The sequence below is a fragment of the Polyodon spathula genome, chromosome 13 (genome assembly GCF_017654505.1).
Source record: "Polyodon spathula isolate WHYD16114869_AA chromosome 13, ASM1765450v1, whole genome shotgun sequence".
Lineage (NCBI taxonomy): Eukaryota > Metazoa > Chordata > Actinopteri > Acipenseriformes > Polyodontidae > Polyodon > Polyodon spathula.
Genome location: NC_054546.1, coordinates 30,688,375 through 30,705,268, shown reverse-complemented (window position 1 = coordinate 30,705,268; position 16,894 = coordinate 30,688,375). Strand labels below are relative to the sequence as shown.

Genomic DNA, 16,894 nt, shown 5'->3' with positions numbered 1-16,894 from the left:
ATGGTTAAGAGGTTGACATCCATGTGTTCTCTTAATTCACAATGTTCTTGTCTGAGTTTAGACTAGTGAATAGTTAGGCTTACTAATAGAATTTTGAGGTTGGGGTCCCCTTCAGTGTCTTCATCCACAGCCATGCAGAAAATGACAGATATACAGACAATACAGTACATTGATTTGGATATCTGATACCATACATAAAAAAAATACAATATTTGTGCATTAGACACTCATGTTAGTTATCATTTAGCTAACTAGGGGGAGTTTTAAGCCGTAGAAACACTTTTGTTTCTGTGATTTACCATCTAGACATGTACATAGCAATCCCTATAATCCCTATAGTTTTAATTTTGGTTAAACATGTGTGCATATCTTTTACCGTAATTACGTTTTTATTGTTTCTTTCAGTCCCAACTGGCAATTTAAGAAAACAAACGTCATAGAAATGTTACTATATATGTTAATTCCAAACATAGTAACCCCAGTTCACCAATAGCCTACCGCATGCCCACCCAACAACTCTTATAAATGATCAATATGCAAAGTTGGTGACTGTTTCATCAAGGGAGAAAACAGATTTCATGTTTAAAAAAAATATGAATCAGGCTTGAATCATTTTTAAAAAGAGAACAGAAGACAGCTTTTGAAGGTGTGTGTCTGCAGACTGCTGTGTTTTTAAATTTTGAAAGAAAAAAATAACAAAACAACACAGAGACAGCTGTTCCATAGGCGATGGTGTTTAGTGGACTGTGATATTCATCAGAGAGTCAACAGTATGCCAGTGGTATATCTTTTTATCTGAGATGAGCCGAAACCGCCTTCTAGTTTCACTCTGTGATCGCGGCACAGGGCAATCTATATCCATCACTCCGTTCCCTGGATATCAGGAGGCATTGCTTTACAGGCAGAACATTTCCTGTGCCCTTCAAGGTCATAGAAAGCATAGTACATGCCTTATTCCCTGGTCTAAAGGAAGATCCATCAACCTTCAGAATTAGAGATTCTGCTTGAGAATCAGAGATTCTGTCTGCTTGATTGCTAAATAATCTGAGAAACACATGGAAACTTCACAAAAGTAAGCTCAGGAGTGCTTAATACTACAGCTAGTTGTGCCTCCAGTATGAGCATCATGCGATCCTGGGTTGTCTTAGAACAACATGCCACTCGTCACTCATCTGTTCGGTGTAGCGGTTGTTTCTGTCTCTTGCAAGATATCCGATGGGTTCTTTTAAAAAGTGGTAGAAGGTCATAACACACAACATTGGTCCCTTTTGAATATTACACTATAGGTGATCTGCATTTGAGAATTGAAGTCAGTTTGACTAGCCTCACCAGGATAAGCCACAGCTAGAATTTATTAGAGCATTTTATAGTATTGAGGAATACCCCTGATTTGCATTAACTGAGTTAATCCTTGAATAACCACGGTTTGTGCAATCCAGAGTGACCCCTGCAGTGCTGTAAAATGCTCTAGTAATAAACAGCTGTGACGTCTCTTGGCTGGGTATTTGTTGATTAAATCAACCCCTTAGTCAAGGTTGTTTCATCAGCTTTTCTTTAAAATGCCATATCTAATACATGTTGTCCTGTTAAATTCCAGGGAGAATTTCCTCACTTGAACCAGTTCTCCAGCCTGTCTCCCATCCCTGGCTTCACGAACTGGCTTCTCGGCCTGCTGAACGAGCAGAGGAAGGAAGGCCCCAGCAATCGGATCCTGTCAGACGTGGAGTTCAGGGACATCGAGGAGATCACTGGGGGGCGAGCGTACGAGACCATGCGGAAGCTCCTGAGCACCAACGAGTGGGTGAGTTCGGGGCGTCTTGTAAAGGCCTTGGAACCAGTGCTCATGCGGCTCTGTGCCTGGTACCTGTACGGAGAGAAGCACCGTGGATACGCTCTCAACCCCGTGGCCAACTTCCACCTGCAGAACGGAGCCACCATGTGGAGGCTGAACTGGCAAGCCGACACCAGCCCCCGGGGCCTCTCAGCCTCCTGCGGGATGATGGTAAACTACAGATACTTCCTGCAGGACACAAGCTCCAACAGCGGCAGGTACCTGAGGACAAAGGAAATCGAAGCTTCAGATCAGATTCGGAATTTGGTTTTGCAGTTTCAAAAAGCCAGCAAGCTTTAAGTAACTTGGGTTACTGGTACACCCCTGTTTAAGACTTCAAATGGCATATTTTCATGATGTCTTTTTCTGATATCTGCATTTACTCTGAGTGGTTCTTGATACTTCCATATTTAGTAATTTGTTGGAGCTTGATTTGAGCTAGTCTTGAGAATCATAACTGCCTGGAATTGATCAGACTTTGTCATTTCAATCATGTGACCTTTCTGGTGGCCCAATCTACTTTACACATAGAGAAGGGAGTAGATGGGACCAGCCAAGCTGAAATTTTGTCACATGATTTGAATGGAATTGGGAAGTCTTGGGCAACTACAATTTAACAGGCAAACTCACAGATAGGTAAAGACAGAAAAAATACTCAATATTGAATCAACAGAACCCATAACCACATTAATTGCAAAGGGAAAGTTGAAATTAAAAAAAGAAAAACATGAAAGCTGCATACTAATTCATGATTTAATTGAACACCCACCTGGGTTTAGTTAAACATTTAAAGGCCTGGTAGGAACAAGACTGATCAATTCAATAATGACTTGGTTGGAAAGGAAGGTGATGAACTGGAGCGGACTGAAAGAATCATAAGTGAGTGTAATAACATGTTTTGTCTTCCAGGGCTAAACATTGCGATACGTGAGCTGCCATTACACTAATTTCCTTTCTTTTAACTGGGGAAAGAAAATGTTGAGAAAACATTGTATTACCCATTGAAATAAATGCCATTCAGATTCATTCATCGGGGTGATTGTTTAATAAAACTAATTGGGAGGATGTATTACAGTTACAAAGTGTGACTTCTGAACTATTGTTCACATATGTGTGACAACTCACATTAAAGCTGCAGGTTCTGTACTATGTGAAATACACTTTCTTGGAATGTCTGTTTTCTTTATTCTCCAACACTTCAGATTCTTGTGAATTCTATGTTAGCAGATGTTAATGACACTCCAGTGGTTGCCTTTCATACAAATATTGTTTTTATTCTATTGTTAACATTTTACAAGACCAGCACTTTATTAGGACCTGTACCTAGTATCGGTTTGGACCAGCATTTGCCCTGATCGCAGTCTTAGCACAGCTTGGCAAAGACTCCATAAGGAGTTGGGACGTGACTTGAAGGATCCATTCAGTCATTAATAATTCATGCAATTGATACAGAGTGGAAGACAGAAGATCTAGACAGCGATTGCATACACAATTCTGGTACGATACATTATCATCTTGAATGTAGCCATGGCTTTCAGAGAGCAAGTGCAGCATCATTGAGTGGATTTGATACACAACCATGCTTTTGTAAACTTTATTTCAGCCTTCTAGAATAATCAAGAGATCCAGGGTATGCCAGGAGAACATGCCTCACACCAGATCAAGGTCAAATCCAGTGAGGCAGACAGGTCTTAATAAAGTGGCGTGGTAGCTTTTTCAGCGTTTTAAACTTTAACAAATAACTATGCCTTATAGATGCACTCTGTAATGGTAAACAGAAAAAACAAAACAAAAAGGCATATAAATATGTGTTAATTGAATCAGCAGTCAGACGAAAGCTAAACTTAAAAGGTATATTGAAGATGACTGTAAAGCTCCAGTAAATAATATTTTATAAAAAACAGTGGTGGAAAATTGTTTTAAAGGAATGTTGGGTTAATTTGAGAAGCAGTGGTGAAAAATAATGCAACAAAAAAAAGAAGTTCAAAAGAGACTTCTGAGCCAGTAGGCTTTTATATGGAGAAATCAGTACCAGTTATAGATTCCTGTGAACAGCCTGGGAGATCTTGATTTCTGAGAAAGGAACTTATCGTTTTAAGAAAGAACCATAACAGTAGCTATTTTAATGATTTAAACAGTAGCGAATAGATAGATCTTTAATATAAACCACTACAGCTCTTGTGAAACGTAAAAGTAAGCCTTCAGTACATGTTGAAAACAACATTTTGTTGGTTGATTCAGCTTGCTCACTACCTAGTGGAAGCGATAGCGAGTGGGAGAAGTACAGGCGTGGAAAAGTACAGAGCAGTTTAGAAGCAGAAAGGAGAAATTGCATCTTGAATTGCTTTAATCAGAAAACAGAGAACATTGGGGAAACACAGCAGCAGCTCAAAGTCAAACAGCCGCGTGTGTTTTTCTGAAAACAAACAAGCTGAAACTCGGAGTAGCTGATTCAAATTCAGCGCCGTTCTGAGACATGGGCGAGGGGAGGAGCCAACAGCACAGCAGAACAACGCAGTTAAACGAGGCAGTCTTCCCAGCGACAGCGAGTGGGAGAAGTACAGGCGTGGAAAAGTACAGAGCAGTTTAGAAGCAGTTTGAAAGCAGGTTGACAGCTGCAGAAGAAACTAAACTTAAAAAAAACCCTCAACATGGTCTTCAAGCCAGTAATCTGTGACACCTGCTTGATGTGGGAAATCCGAGAAAACCCAGCGGAGCTAAACCAAGTGTGCGTAAAGTGCCGCGCGATCCAGGATTTGCATAAACTAGTAAGTATGCTAGAAATGGAGCTGGAAGAAGTGAGACAGCAACAGGATCTTGAGGAACTGGCACACCCACAATTCATGGAAGTCTGCATCACCCCTAACAGACTGAAAGCCACCAAGGTCAGAACAGCTGGGTTCAGGTAGGCAGAAGCAGGGAAAAAAAGAAACTTCGTCAAACACAACCACTAGAAATCAAAACAACCAACAGATTTGAGTCACTTCAGAATTTTGATGAGCAGAACCAACAACAAGAGAATGAAAGGAACAACATCCAGGACCCCATTGACAGTGGTGACCAGACAGCAAAAAGAAGGGAGGTCATGATTGTTGGGGACTCCATATTGAGAAACACAGCAAGTTCAATTCGCAGTTTGGACCCCCTTACTACAACAGTGTGCTGCCTTCTGGGAGCCTCGGTCAAGCACATCACTGAGAACGTGGACAGGCTCCTAGAACGAACAGGAGACGACCCGGTAGTAGTCGTCCACATCGGTACAAACAACATTGGAAGAGACAGACCAAAATCCCTGCAAAACAAATTCAGAGAGCTAGGAAGGAAATTAAAAGAGAAAACCAAAACTGTGGTATTTTCTGGTATACTACCGGCACCTTGCAAAGGACCATATGGACAGCTGGAAATAATTAATCAAAACGCATGGCTGAAGACGTGGTGCACACGGGAAGGCTTCACCTATCTTGATCATTGGACCACATTCTACAACGAGGACTATCTGTATAGACGGGATGGACTGCATTTAAATAACAAGGGAACTAGTCTACTCGGAGAAAAGATCCTCGAGCAGGTTCAGAAGCATTTAAACTAGAAAGGAAGGGGGGAGAAATCAACAAAAAAAACAGAAGGGAGACCGCATCAAAACAAGAACAACAACTCAGGTAAGACAACCATTAAATGTATTTATCTAAATGCTAGAAGTATCAGAAACAAAATTCTAGAACTTGAAGCTACTGCACTAACAGGTAACTATGATGTGATAGGTGTTACAGAAACTTGGTTGTCTGAGAGTGATGGGGACGAATATAATATTTGTGGGTATACACTGTATAGGAAAGACAGGCAGGACAGAAGAGGAGGAGGGGTAGCGCTATACATAAGAAACAGTCTTGAAGCCCAGGTGTTAAACCTGGACAAAGAAAATAAAACCGAATCAATATGGGTCAGAATAACAGACAAAAATTCAAAAGGCATAATAATAGGAGCATGCTATAGACCGCCAGATTCAGACAGTGAGCAAAATAATCTGTTATACAATGACATTAGAAATGCGTGTAGCAAAGGAGAAGCCATACTAATGGGGGAGTTCAACTTCCCCCAAATAAAATGGGAAAACCCGGTGGGTAGCACGAAGGATGAAATAGAAATGGTGGAAATGACAAATGGCTGCTTCCTAACACAATTTGTCAAGGCACCGACTAGAGGGGAGGCATGCCTTGATTTAGTCTTTTCAAATAACGAAGATAGAATAACTAAAACAGAGGTCAGAGAACCACTGGCAAACTCAGACCACAACATGGTCTCATTTGAAGTGTTTTTTAAATCCCCAAAAGTAATGACTAAAGCTAAGGTTTACAATTTTAGAAAAGCAAACTATGAAGGTATGAAACAGAGACTAACAGAAGTAGATTGGAGTAAAATAGAGAAAACACCCACAGAAGAAGGATGGTTGTTCTTCAAAAATGTAGTACTAGAGGCGCAAAACAATTATATCCCTAAAGTAGACAAATCTAAATGTAAAACTAAATTGCCAAAATGGTTTAATAGATCAATTAAAAAAAATATTCAGCGAAAAAAGGCACTTTACAGAGCATTAAAAAAGGACCAAAAAGAAAGTACGCAGAAAGAGTACACAGAACTGCAAACGCAAGTCAAAAAGGAAGTTAGAAAGGCCAAGAGAGAAACAGAAATGAACATTGCTAAGGGAGCTAAAACCAATTCCAAAATGTTTTTCCAATATTACAACAGCAAGAGAACATTCAAAGAGGAGATTAAATGTTTAAGAGATACAAATGGCAAAATCGTAGAGGAAGAAAAAAAATAGCAAATATATTAAATGATTACTTTTCACAAGTTTTACAAAGGAAGATACTGACAACATGCCCCACATGTCATCCAGTTCCTATCCAGTTTTAAATAACTTTAGCATAACTGAGGCAGAAGTGTTAAAGGGATTAGGAGCTCTTAAAATAAACAAATCCCCTGGGCCGGATGAGATCCTCCCAGTAGTACTCAAAGAAATGAAAGAAGTAATTTACAAACCGCTAACCAAGATCATGCAGCAGTCTCTTGACACAGGGGTGGTACCGACAGACTGGAAAATTGCAAACGTAATACCGATCCACAAAAAGGGAAACAAAACTGAACCAGGTAACTACAGACCAGTAAGCCTGACTTCTATTATATGCAAACTTATGGAAACTATAATAAGATCCAAAATGGAAAATTACCTATATGGTAACAGGGTCCTGGGAGACAGTCAACATGGTTTTAGGAAAGGGAGATCGTGTCTAACTAACTTGCTTGATTTTTTTGAGGATGCAACATCGATAATGGATAATTACAAAGCATATGACATGGTTTATTTAGATTTCCAGAAAGCTTTTGACAAAGTCCCGCACAAAAGATTAATTCTCAAACTGAACGCAGTTGGGATTCAAGGAAACACATGTACATGGATTAGGGAGTGGTTAACATGTAGAACACAGAAAGTGCTGATTAGAGGAAAAACCAGCGGTGTACCACAGGGATCAGTATTAGGTCCTCTGCTATTCCTAATCTACATTAATGATTTAGATTCTGGTATAGTAAGCAAACTTGTTAAATTTGCAGACGACACAAAAGTAGGAGGAGTGGCAAACACTGTTGCAGCAGCAAAGGTCATTCAAAATGATCTAGACAAGATTCAGAACTGGGCAGACACATGGCAAATGACATTTAATAGAGAAAAGTGTAAGGTACTGCATGCAGGAAATAAAAATGTACATTATAAATATCATATGGGAGATATTGAAATTGGAGAAGGAATCTATGAAAAAGACCTAGGAGTTTTTGTTGACTCAGAAATGTCTTCATCTAGACAATGTGGGGAAGCTATAAAAAAGGCTAACAAGATGCTCGGATACATTGTGAAAAGTGTTGAATTTAAATCAAGGGAAGTAATGTTAAAACTGTACAATGCACTAGTAAGACCTCATCTTGAATATTGTGTTCAGTTCTGGTCACCTCGCTATAAAAAAGATATTGCTGCTCTAGAAAGAGTGCAAAGAAGAGCGACCAGAATTATTCCGGGCTTAAAAGGCATGTCATATGCAGACAGGCTAAAAGAATTGAATCTGTTCAGTCTTGAACAAAGAAGACTACGTGGCGACCTAATTCAAGCATTCAAAATTCTAAAAGGTATTGACAGTGTCGACCCAAGGGACTTTTTCAGCCTGAAAAAAGAAACAAGGACCAGGGGTCACAAATGGAGTTTAGAAAAAGGGGCATTCAGAACAGAAAATAGGAGACACTTTTTTACACAGAGAATTGTGAGGGTCTGGAATCAACTCCGCAGTAATGTTGTTGAAGCTGACACCCTGGGATCCTTCAAGAAGCTGCTTGATGAGATTTTGGGATCAATAAGCTACTAACAACCAAACGAGCAAGGTGGGCCAAATGGCCTCCTCTCGTTTGTAAACTTTCTTATGTTCTTATGTTCTTATGTTCTTATCTGCTTCCAGTGTTATTGTGCCTATTGTTTGACATTGAGCAGCTGCCAGAATACACTGCACTTCTGAGCACATGTAGACTGATCACTTGTCTTCTATGATGTGTGACAATGTGCCCCTTGGTTTTACGCTATGCTAGGTTTGGAACAATAATCAATGATTGTGATATTGTCAATAATTTGTTTTGTCTTGATTACTCACTTTTCAGTACAATAAATATGGTCATTGAATGATAAAAAGGTCATCACCACTGCTACATATTTTCGTTACTGTCCAACCCTACGGTATGCACCCATTTTACTGCCAACCAAGGGGTTCAGGTCCTTAGGAATCCGTTACCTTCTGCTTTCCTTCTAATCATTTCACAACAAACTGACCCTTCCCCTGTGTTTGAATTTTACAAAATCAGATGGTTCATTGGTATGCAGTTGTCATCTTTGGTTTGATCTCTGGCAGATGCTGACTCAGCCTACATTCACATTAAACCTAAAAACATTTGACAAGTTTGGGCAATTTTGTAGACACCTTGCATACAGAGAGAGACTATAGAGACAATTTAACAAAGCAGTTTCAATAATTAAACAAAGTAACACCTACTGGGACTTGGCATGCCAAATGCTATTGTTCCACTGCACTGTTGAGTGTCATTGGGAATCGAGAAATACATACAGGAAATAAATGGCAAGTTTGAGAAATCAAGGAAAAAAAACACTAGAAGTAGAAATGCAGGTCAGGGATTATCCCAAAACCCTTTATGTCACCTACTCAATAAAAACCTTTTCACAGCCCAAAATACCAACGGCTGGATTCAAAGCCTCTGATTCTCAATAATACTGGATTACTCGCGTTATTTTAGGTAAAGTAATCCAAGACTAGTTTTAATCTGGGTCTGTGAAATCTGCCAAAAAGTGTTGGGTATTTGTATTATTCTGAACAGATCTAGAGGCTAACGTCACACGAAATAACAACATTTTAATGGCTGGTACAGAGTAAGAGGAATAGGCAGTCTTAGAGCAGGGACAATGTTCATCTTATACTTGTCGGCTTTTGGAACCATGAGAATACTTTACGATTTTAAAAGGAGATGAATGATTCCTTTTTGTAGATATTGCTGCTCAAAGCCAACTAATGATCAATTTATATACGCTTTTACTAACTCAATATTTGAGAAACATAGCCCAGAACCAAGCCCAATTATTGCACAAAAGGGAAATGTAATAAAGAAATGAAATATTATTTATAATTATCGGAGGTCAGTTATGGGGATATGGGAGGTGGGTTCTATGATAGAAATGTGTTTACTTTGTGGTTGTGGCAGATTTAAATGGTAACCAGTTCCAATAGGACTGTGTTTAAGTCTGCTGTAACAAGATCATGTGTATTCCTGCCTTATTGTACCCACTTGAGGAGAAAAATCACCCTAAAATCCTACTTTTGTAAAGCTGTTAATAAAAGTGCCAGTCATAGGACTGGCATTTATATTACAGTCTTGACAGATTTATAATAATAATTCTTCTCCCAAAGCAGTGTTTTTTGAAGTTGGCAATTGTTGCTTAGATACATAACAAAATGTGTACATTAAGATCATTATTACAGAGTTTAAATCCATTTGCTGTGCTTATTAAGGAGTGAGCATCATTGTATCTTTTATCCAGCATCTATTTTAAATCCTCTTGACTGTCTTACAAGGGAAGGCGAATGGAAGAACCTGATTTGACGACAGTGTAGCCTTTCTGTGTGGATCTGCTGTGCACACACCAGCATTCATTTGTTAGCAGGATTACTCGGTTGTTGTGGTTTAATTGCATTAACCAGCTCTCCTTACTGTCGGAACTCATGCAATCATGTATAAGTAGCTATTATTTTGTGGCGTTAATATAATGAGTGACAGATTAATTAATTGATTCATCCACACAACAATGCAATAAGTAGGGATAGGGATCTGAACATTATGGCTACAACCTCCCTTGTATTCTTATTTAATTGGTTTGTAACATGCAGAGATTTTACTGATTACTTTCTTGAAGAAGTAAGACATTGCTGATTACTTCTTATGACAGGTATTATCATTACTTTAACAACCCAGGTAATAGGATTGTAATTTAGCACTCACAGGCCAAACAAGGTTTTAAAAAATAAGAAAATACAAGGTCCTTTCAGGGTTTTTGGTTGAATTAATGCACAATTTTAGGGCATAACAATATTTCCTGAGATTCCCCCCTCCTTAGTTTTTCCAGGGAACTAATAGTGAAGTAATTCATTTGACATCATTTAACCACTTTTGACAATGTGAGTATCCATATGAATTATTAAATTGATAGAGTGATAAAGCTTCAGCATATATTATAATATATAATCGACTATAGTTAATGAGCAGACCATCAGCTGTTTTGAGATGCCAAAAAACATTAATGGGGAAATGGGGCTGTGAAATGTGGTTGAAAAGCAAAGGCTATTGTCACTGCTGGATGCTTGCATTCAGCAATCCCCTCTATTCCCTGCTAGTATTCATTCCGCAGTGTTTATGTTTACCTGCTACAGTGTATAAATGGTTGCTAAGGTAACTCGGTTCCCAATCTCATTCCCTTTCTTTTAAATAATGATTTTTTTCTATTGTTGCGCCACTTTTTGATCTTTCAGAACTGCGACACTGTTGTGCTAGAATAGATTGGACATACGCCAGGCGAGTTCGTGAAGCGAGCAAACACGGCAAGATGTATTTTATATACCTCAATGAAGCCATGTCTTCAGGCATTACCTGATATAGGATCCCTGACAAGAAACTTGATTGACTGTGGGCCCCCAAAAGCATTGTTTGGTTGAACACCGCCACTACATTCCAAAGAATTCTGCATTTCACCTACAGGGATTTGCCTTCATAAGAACTGCCATCATTTATGAGCAGGAAATGAATAGAACATAGGCCAAACAGTCTCAGCCTGATTGCTCAGAATCCAAGGAAAGGTTTGCCTGCCTGTAGGGAAATCTGTAAGAGAGGAACATTTGTCAAAGACATTTCTTTTAATATTACAGATGCTACATTATTCTGCCATGTTTGTGTTATAGTTATGGATGAGCTACCTGTATATTGTAGCAAAAGAAAGAAAGAAAGACTAGAGGTGTGCAGATATTTAATTTCCTTACCAAAACATGACCTTTTCAGTGTTAGTTTTCCAGCAGCAAGTGGTGCTGTACGGTAAGGACAAAACACATTACAAGTAAAAGTAAACAATAACACTTTAAAGGGGAACTGCTTTTGTCCTCAGTATCCGAATGTCTTGCTGATTTTTAGTATAGAATATTGCATTAAGTGTGAAGAGGATGAAGATGCTAATTACTGAAGACGGGTAGAAGAGAAGAGGCTTTCTGGTGAATAGAACATGGTAGATCCTGATTGACAGATAACAGATGATCAGCAAAGTTTCAAAGGAACTATCTATATATTTTATACACATCCCATTTAATAAGTATTTTAAATAATGTCCATATGTTTATATTTAACTATCTTTATCATACACCGTAAACCATTCAATTAAAACCTGATCATGCACAACTTTGTACTATCCACACACTGTACAATATACTTGCATTTGTTGTTTGTTTTAATTTAGAATCAACAATTATTATTTTTATTTATTTTCCCCCGATTTGGAATGTCCAATTATTTTTTTTCTCCTCAACGTAGCGAGATCCCACACAGCACAGATGTTCTGAGGACATGTGAGTGTCTTTGATCTCACAAGTGTAAAGCCAGAATCGCTTTTACAGCGAGCAATCCAGAGCAGAGGTGGGCAGGCTACCGATCCTGCAGAACGGAGATCAGCCCTGCCTCTTATCCACTCTGAATGTACTCGTCATGTGCACTGTTAGAGATGTTGGCTTTTATATTCATGGTACATAAAGAGGCAAAAACATTACATGAACCAAGTATATGAAGATCATGTTAGTATAAGGAAAATATATGCAACTATCAGCATGTAGAATATGAAAGCATAGCAAATGTAGACAAGAAGATCCTATGACATAGAGAAATATAACTCAAATCTAAGATCAATACAGATCAATAGTGACCTGCCAACACTCACAATGATTGTAAACATCAAAATGCAACGGAACAGTAAAACAACAAACTAAGACAATGTAATGAAGCTATTAAATTAATGTCACTAACTTTATTGCTAGTTTTGTTTAGTGCACTATCCTCCTCTCCCTCCCTAGGACAACGGGGCTTGCCAAGAACGCCCAAGCCCTTGAAATGCTCCAGCCATTGTGTGTCTCTCCAGCTGCATCCAGGATTAATTAGGGCCTTGCAAGTAATCAGCCCTGGGCTGCACTGCAGGTGAGGAAAGAATTTGGTAGTCAGCCTCTCTTCCAGGACATCCTGAAGCCTGCATATGTTTTGGAACTGAGAACTCTTACAGGTAAGTGACATATTTGCTTTGTTTTTACAACCAATTTTACACTGGTATAAGACAGTGGTTAATAAGGATAAGTTTTACCCCTGTTTTCTGTAACTTTGTGTACACTTTACTTTTTTTGGTTGTTGTTTTTTATTTTTTCTGCCGTCAAACATTAATCAATAAACAAAAAACACCTGACTGCAAAGCAGTATTTCCAAAACAATACTGTTCCTCTTTCATAATTTCTACTGAAGACTGTCAAATGTCAGTCAGAGGTTATTGGTACTCTCTAAAGCTTTCTCACAGAGAATGTTGACAAGTTTACCCCAATAAAACTAAACAAGGGAGAAATACGGAATGCACACAATGGACATTGTAAATTATGTACTCTCTTGAAATCCTATTGAATCTTTTTTTTTTTCTCTTACACAAAGTATGTTAATGCCTTGGCTCCCAGACTGACATAATGGCAGCTAGGTATCTAGGGAAGAATGCTTACTGCATGTCCTTACAAGTAAAACTTTTATTTGAGAATGTAAACAAACTGGTTCATGAGTTGTGTACAAGCTTAGCTGTACAATTGTGCAAAAAAGTGTATTGTAAAGGTAGCAAAAATTCTAAGTTCCTTTTTTTTTTTTTTTGAAGGACCCAATTAATATTTTTGCTGCTGTTTTTACTACAGTAGCTTTATTACCACGTATGCAGCCTGCTAGTCCACTATCTTCGATTAGAATGTGTTCTATAAATAACTCAATGAGACTTGAGTAGTAAAGTTATTATTTTGATGTTTTTATAAACAGCAAAAAAATGAGAAGCAGAAATGCCAAGATAATTTCAATAAAATAAATAAAAATATAATGAACCTGGATTTAAAAACGCATTTGTTTGATTATAACATTTTACCTTCTATTTTCTATATACTACTAACAAATACATTTAAAAAATCTTTGGACGTTCTTTCATTTGTTTTTATTTATTTTTTTTTAGTTTTTAATTATAATCTGATAATTATAATAATGTCTCCTTTTCATCATTAAAGAAAGGGAGAAAGGCTTTAGTATAAACAAGGATTGAAATGGATCACATTGTCTGTCTGATTGAAGTGCTACAGATCTACGGTAGGAAGGTGCTTCATGTGTTCTACCGTTTGTCATAAATCAGGTTCTAAATCAATTATTGTTTCATAATATTAAAGTAAATGTAGCTTTTAGAATTATTCCATCAATCTTACCTGTTTTGAACTTCCATTCGCAAAAGTGCAGCTTTGAAAGAAACACGTTTTTTTTTTAAATTTTTTTTTTTTAAACAAGATATCTGTTGCACTTGCACTTCCTAGGTCATTTCACCTCAAGAATGTGTTCTGGGTCAAAGCCTGTTACTGGCTGAAAGCATGTCAGTCAGTGGGAGAATGAACTGGTTGGTTAATGATGGCTATGGAAGGGGTGGGGAAAGATGCAATGACGAGCAAGCGCAAAACTAAATGATATCATGTTTTGAAAACACGGATTTCCTTAACCAAGCGTGTGGCGTAATATAAAATCTCTTCTCCTTGCAAGTACTGTCAATGCAGATTATGTTACCACTTAAAAGTTTACTCTGGTAAAAGATCATTCCAGTAAGTAAATCTTTCCTAAATGTTTCATATTAATTAAAATAATCCTCTGCATACCTCTCTGCACCTATTAGGTAACATTAATAACTGAATGGATTAATATCCCTCGAGGCACCTCCCAACACCTTGTGGAGTCTCTGCCATGTCATGCCAGGACTGTTGCCGGGGCAGTCCAACACAATATTAGGTACAGGTCCTAATAAAGTGACAGTGTAAGTACTCAAGCAAGCTTGTTGCTGTTTAGCAGAATGCGTTGTAAAAATGTGATGTCTTGTCCACCATGTATTTATTACAATTTGCTGTTTTAATGATTTTAGGAACCTAAACCACATTCTGGGCTTTATAGAAACTGTATTTAAATCTTGATCATTTTATCTGGTGATTGAAGTTAAATTAGCATAAGTCATCTTGATCATAACTCATAACAGCCGAAGAGAGACGCACACATTTAGAAAGCTCTAAATGAAAAATGTTACTTATTAATTACGAATATTGCTATACAATGTGCGGAAAGTATTAATTAATCAATCTCAACTGTTTATGCAGAGTAGAGAGAATATTGCAATCAATTCCCATAGCCTTGCTTAATGGGTCAATGTGGCAGGTTGGCTGTATATGGTATAATAAAGTCTTCACATCAAAATGTTTGTCTAAAACAGTTTTGTAAGTAAACATCTGCATTTCCTTCGTCTTTGGGGTGCAATATCTGGTAAATAAACTGTCCAGCAATAGGAGAGATCAACACTTTTGTTCTCCCCTGAGAAGGGAATTCAGAATATAGAATAATGAGTTCTGAAAAGCCTGAGTTCAGATCCTGAAGATCGGAAGCAGTCTTTCTCTCTTCCCACTGTTGCAGTGAAGATCTTTGTTTAATCTCTGGGAGATGGAGGACTTGATAATGAAGCCAGGAATCACACAGATTACTCTCTCTTTCTGTAATTTATTTAATGATAAGACAAAAGGGAGAAAGACAATAGTAAAGTACTGCCATGAGCATGTATGAACAGACCCTGCTGCCCCAATTACCCATCTGCATGGATGGAAAGAACCATTTGAAAATAAATTCACTGGAGGTGATGTGCAGAAAACCCCTCAAAAGCTTTTTTGTCTTTGTGGAAACGTGCCCCGCCCCTGGGCTATTTATTTGTGTTGTATGTTATGTGTAGTGTGTTAATGTTGGTGTATAGTCATTGGTACACAGGATATAAATGGGTCTGTGTAACACAAGTGATTTAAAATGTATATTTGTATTTAGGCACGAGGAGTGCACAGCATTTCACGTGCAGGTAAAATGTAATAATATGTGAGCACGGGGAATTGCACTTCATTAATTCACGTGCCGTTGTACCAAGACTCCAATTGAATGATTGATTAGCAATCGAGTCTCGGTACAGCTGCATAAAAGCAGCATGTTTTTACTCACTTGGGGTTGTGTGTTCGGTGAGTGGAGAATGGTATTGGAGACACAGGTAATAATAGATATCATGATAGCAGCTTACCGTGTTTGTCTGTGTAGTCCTTTTTGTTTGTCTCTTTGGTTTGGCTGCCAGTGCTGTGTTTTGTTTGTCTTTACAACCTGTTATTTTCTGTCTGTTCAATTATTAAATGCTGACCACAGCTCAGCTTCCCCAAAACTCCACCTCTCTGTTTATTTTGTGTTGGTTCCTGTTTCTGGTCTGACATCACCCACTGCAGTTGTCTCTGTGACAGTCTTTTAATAAATCCATCCTTCATACTAAACCTCTGAACAAATTTTTTTTTCTCACTGTCATTCGGCTAAACCGCAGCAAGCTTGCTTGAGAACTTGCACTGTCTGGACACTTTATTAGGTCCTCATTTAATATAGGGTTGGACTACAGTTTGCCCTGTGACCTTGAAACTTGGGATAAAGTCCACAGGGGGTTGGAAGGTGGGAATTTGTCCAGTCATGAAAAAGAGGCAAGCAGAGGATTGTGATAACAAATTGCATCATCAAGATCCACGCCCAACTGAATTGTAATCTGGGGATTGTGGTAGCCATAGAAATACACAAAGTAATGCTCTTCAAAATATTCACACACAATTCTGGTGCAGTGGATTGGTGCACTACTGTAATTTGAATTGAAATATTACAGACATAATTTACCTGACTAACAGTGACTTTGATTTAAGTAATTTGTTGCCACTGTGAGAAGTTCATTTTAACAGAATACCGCTAATTGCAATTTTGATCAATGATGTGTTGGAATTGATGATTATTATTATTATTTATTAGAAGATGCCCTTATCCAGGGCAACTTGCAGTTGCTACAAAATATCACATTACAGATAAGAGCAGTTGTAAAATAAAATAGTCAGTAGTAAACAAGAGAAAATAAATACAGTAAATAATTAAGTTTGAGAACAATTTCAACCAAGAGCAGTTAAATTTTTAGTAAAAATATGAGTAAATTAAGAGCAAGTAGTAAGTAAAATAAATGGATAAGAACGATTTTAAATAAGAGCAATTAAAAAAAAAAAAAAAAAAAAAAAAAACATGAATAAGGGCACCTTTAGGATTAAAAGGGAATTGGATTTGAAAAAC

At 37.9% G+C, this 16,894-nt stretch overlaps 1 protein-coding gene across 1 annotated transcript in view; it reads left to right on the top strand.

Annotated features, from left to right (window-relative positions):
• The window catches only part of LOC121326150 (malonyl-CoA decarboxylase, mitochondrial-like), a 31,515-nt gene extending 28,524 nt beyond the window's left edge, over positions 1-2,991 (top strand). Inside the window, exon 5 of the mRNA XM_041269337.1 lies at positions 1,598-2,991. Within this exon, the coding sequence (XP_041125271.1) occupies positions 1,598-2,131 (534 nt within the window). The 3' untranslated portion in view covers positions 2,132-2,991. The remainder of the gene's footprint in view (positions 1-1,597) is intronic.
• Positions 2,992-16,894: the final 13,903 nt, after the last annotated feature.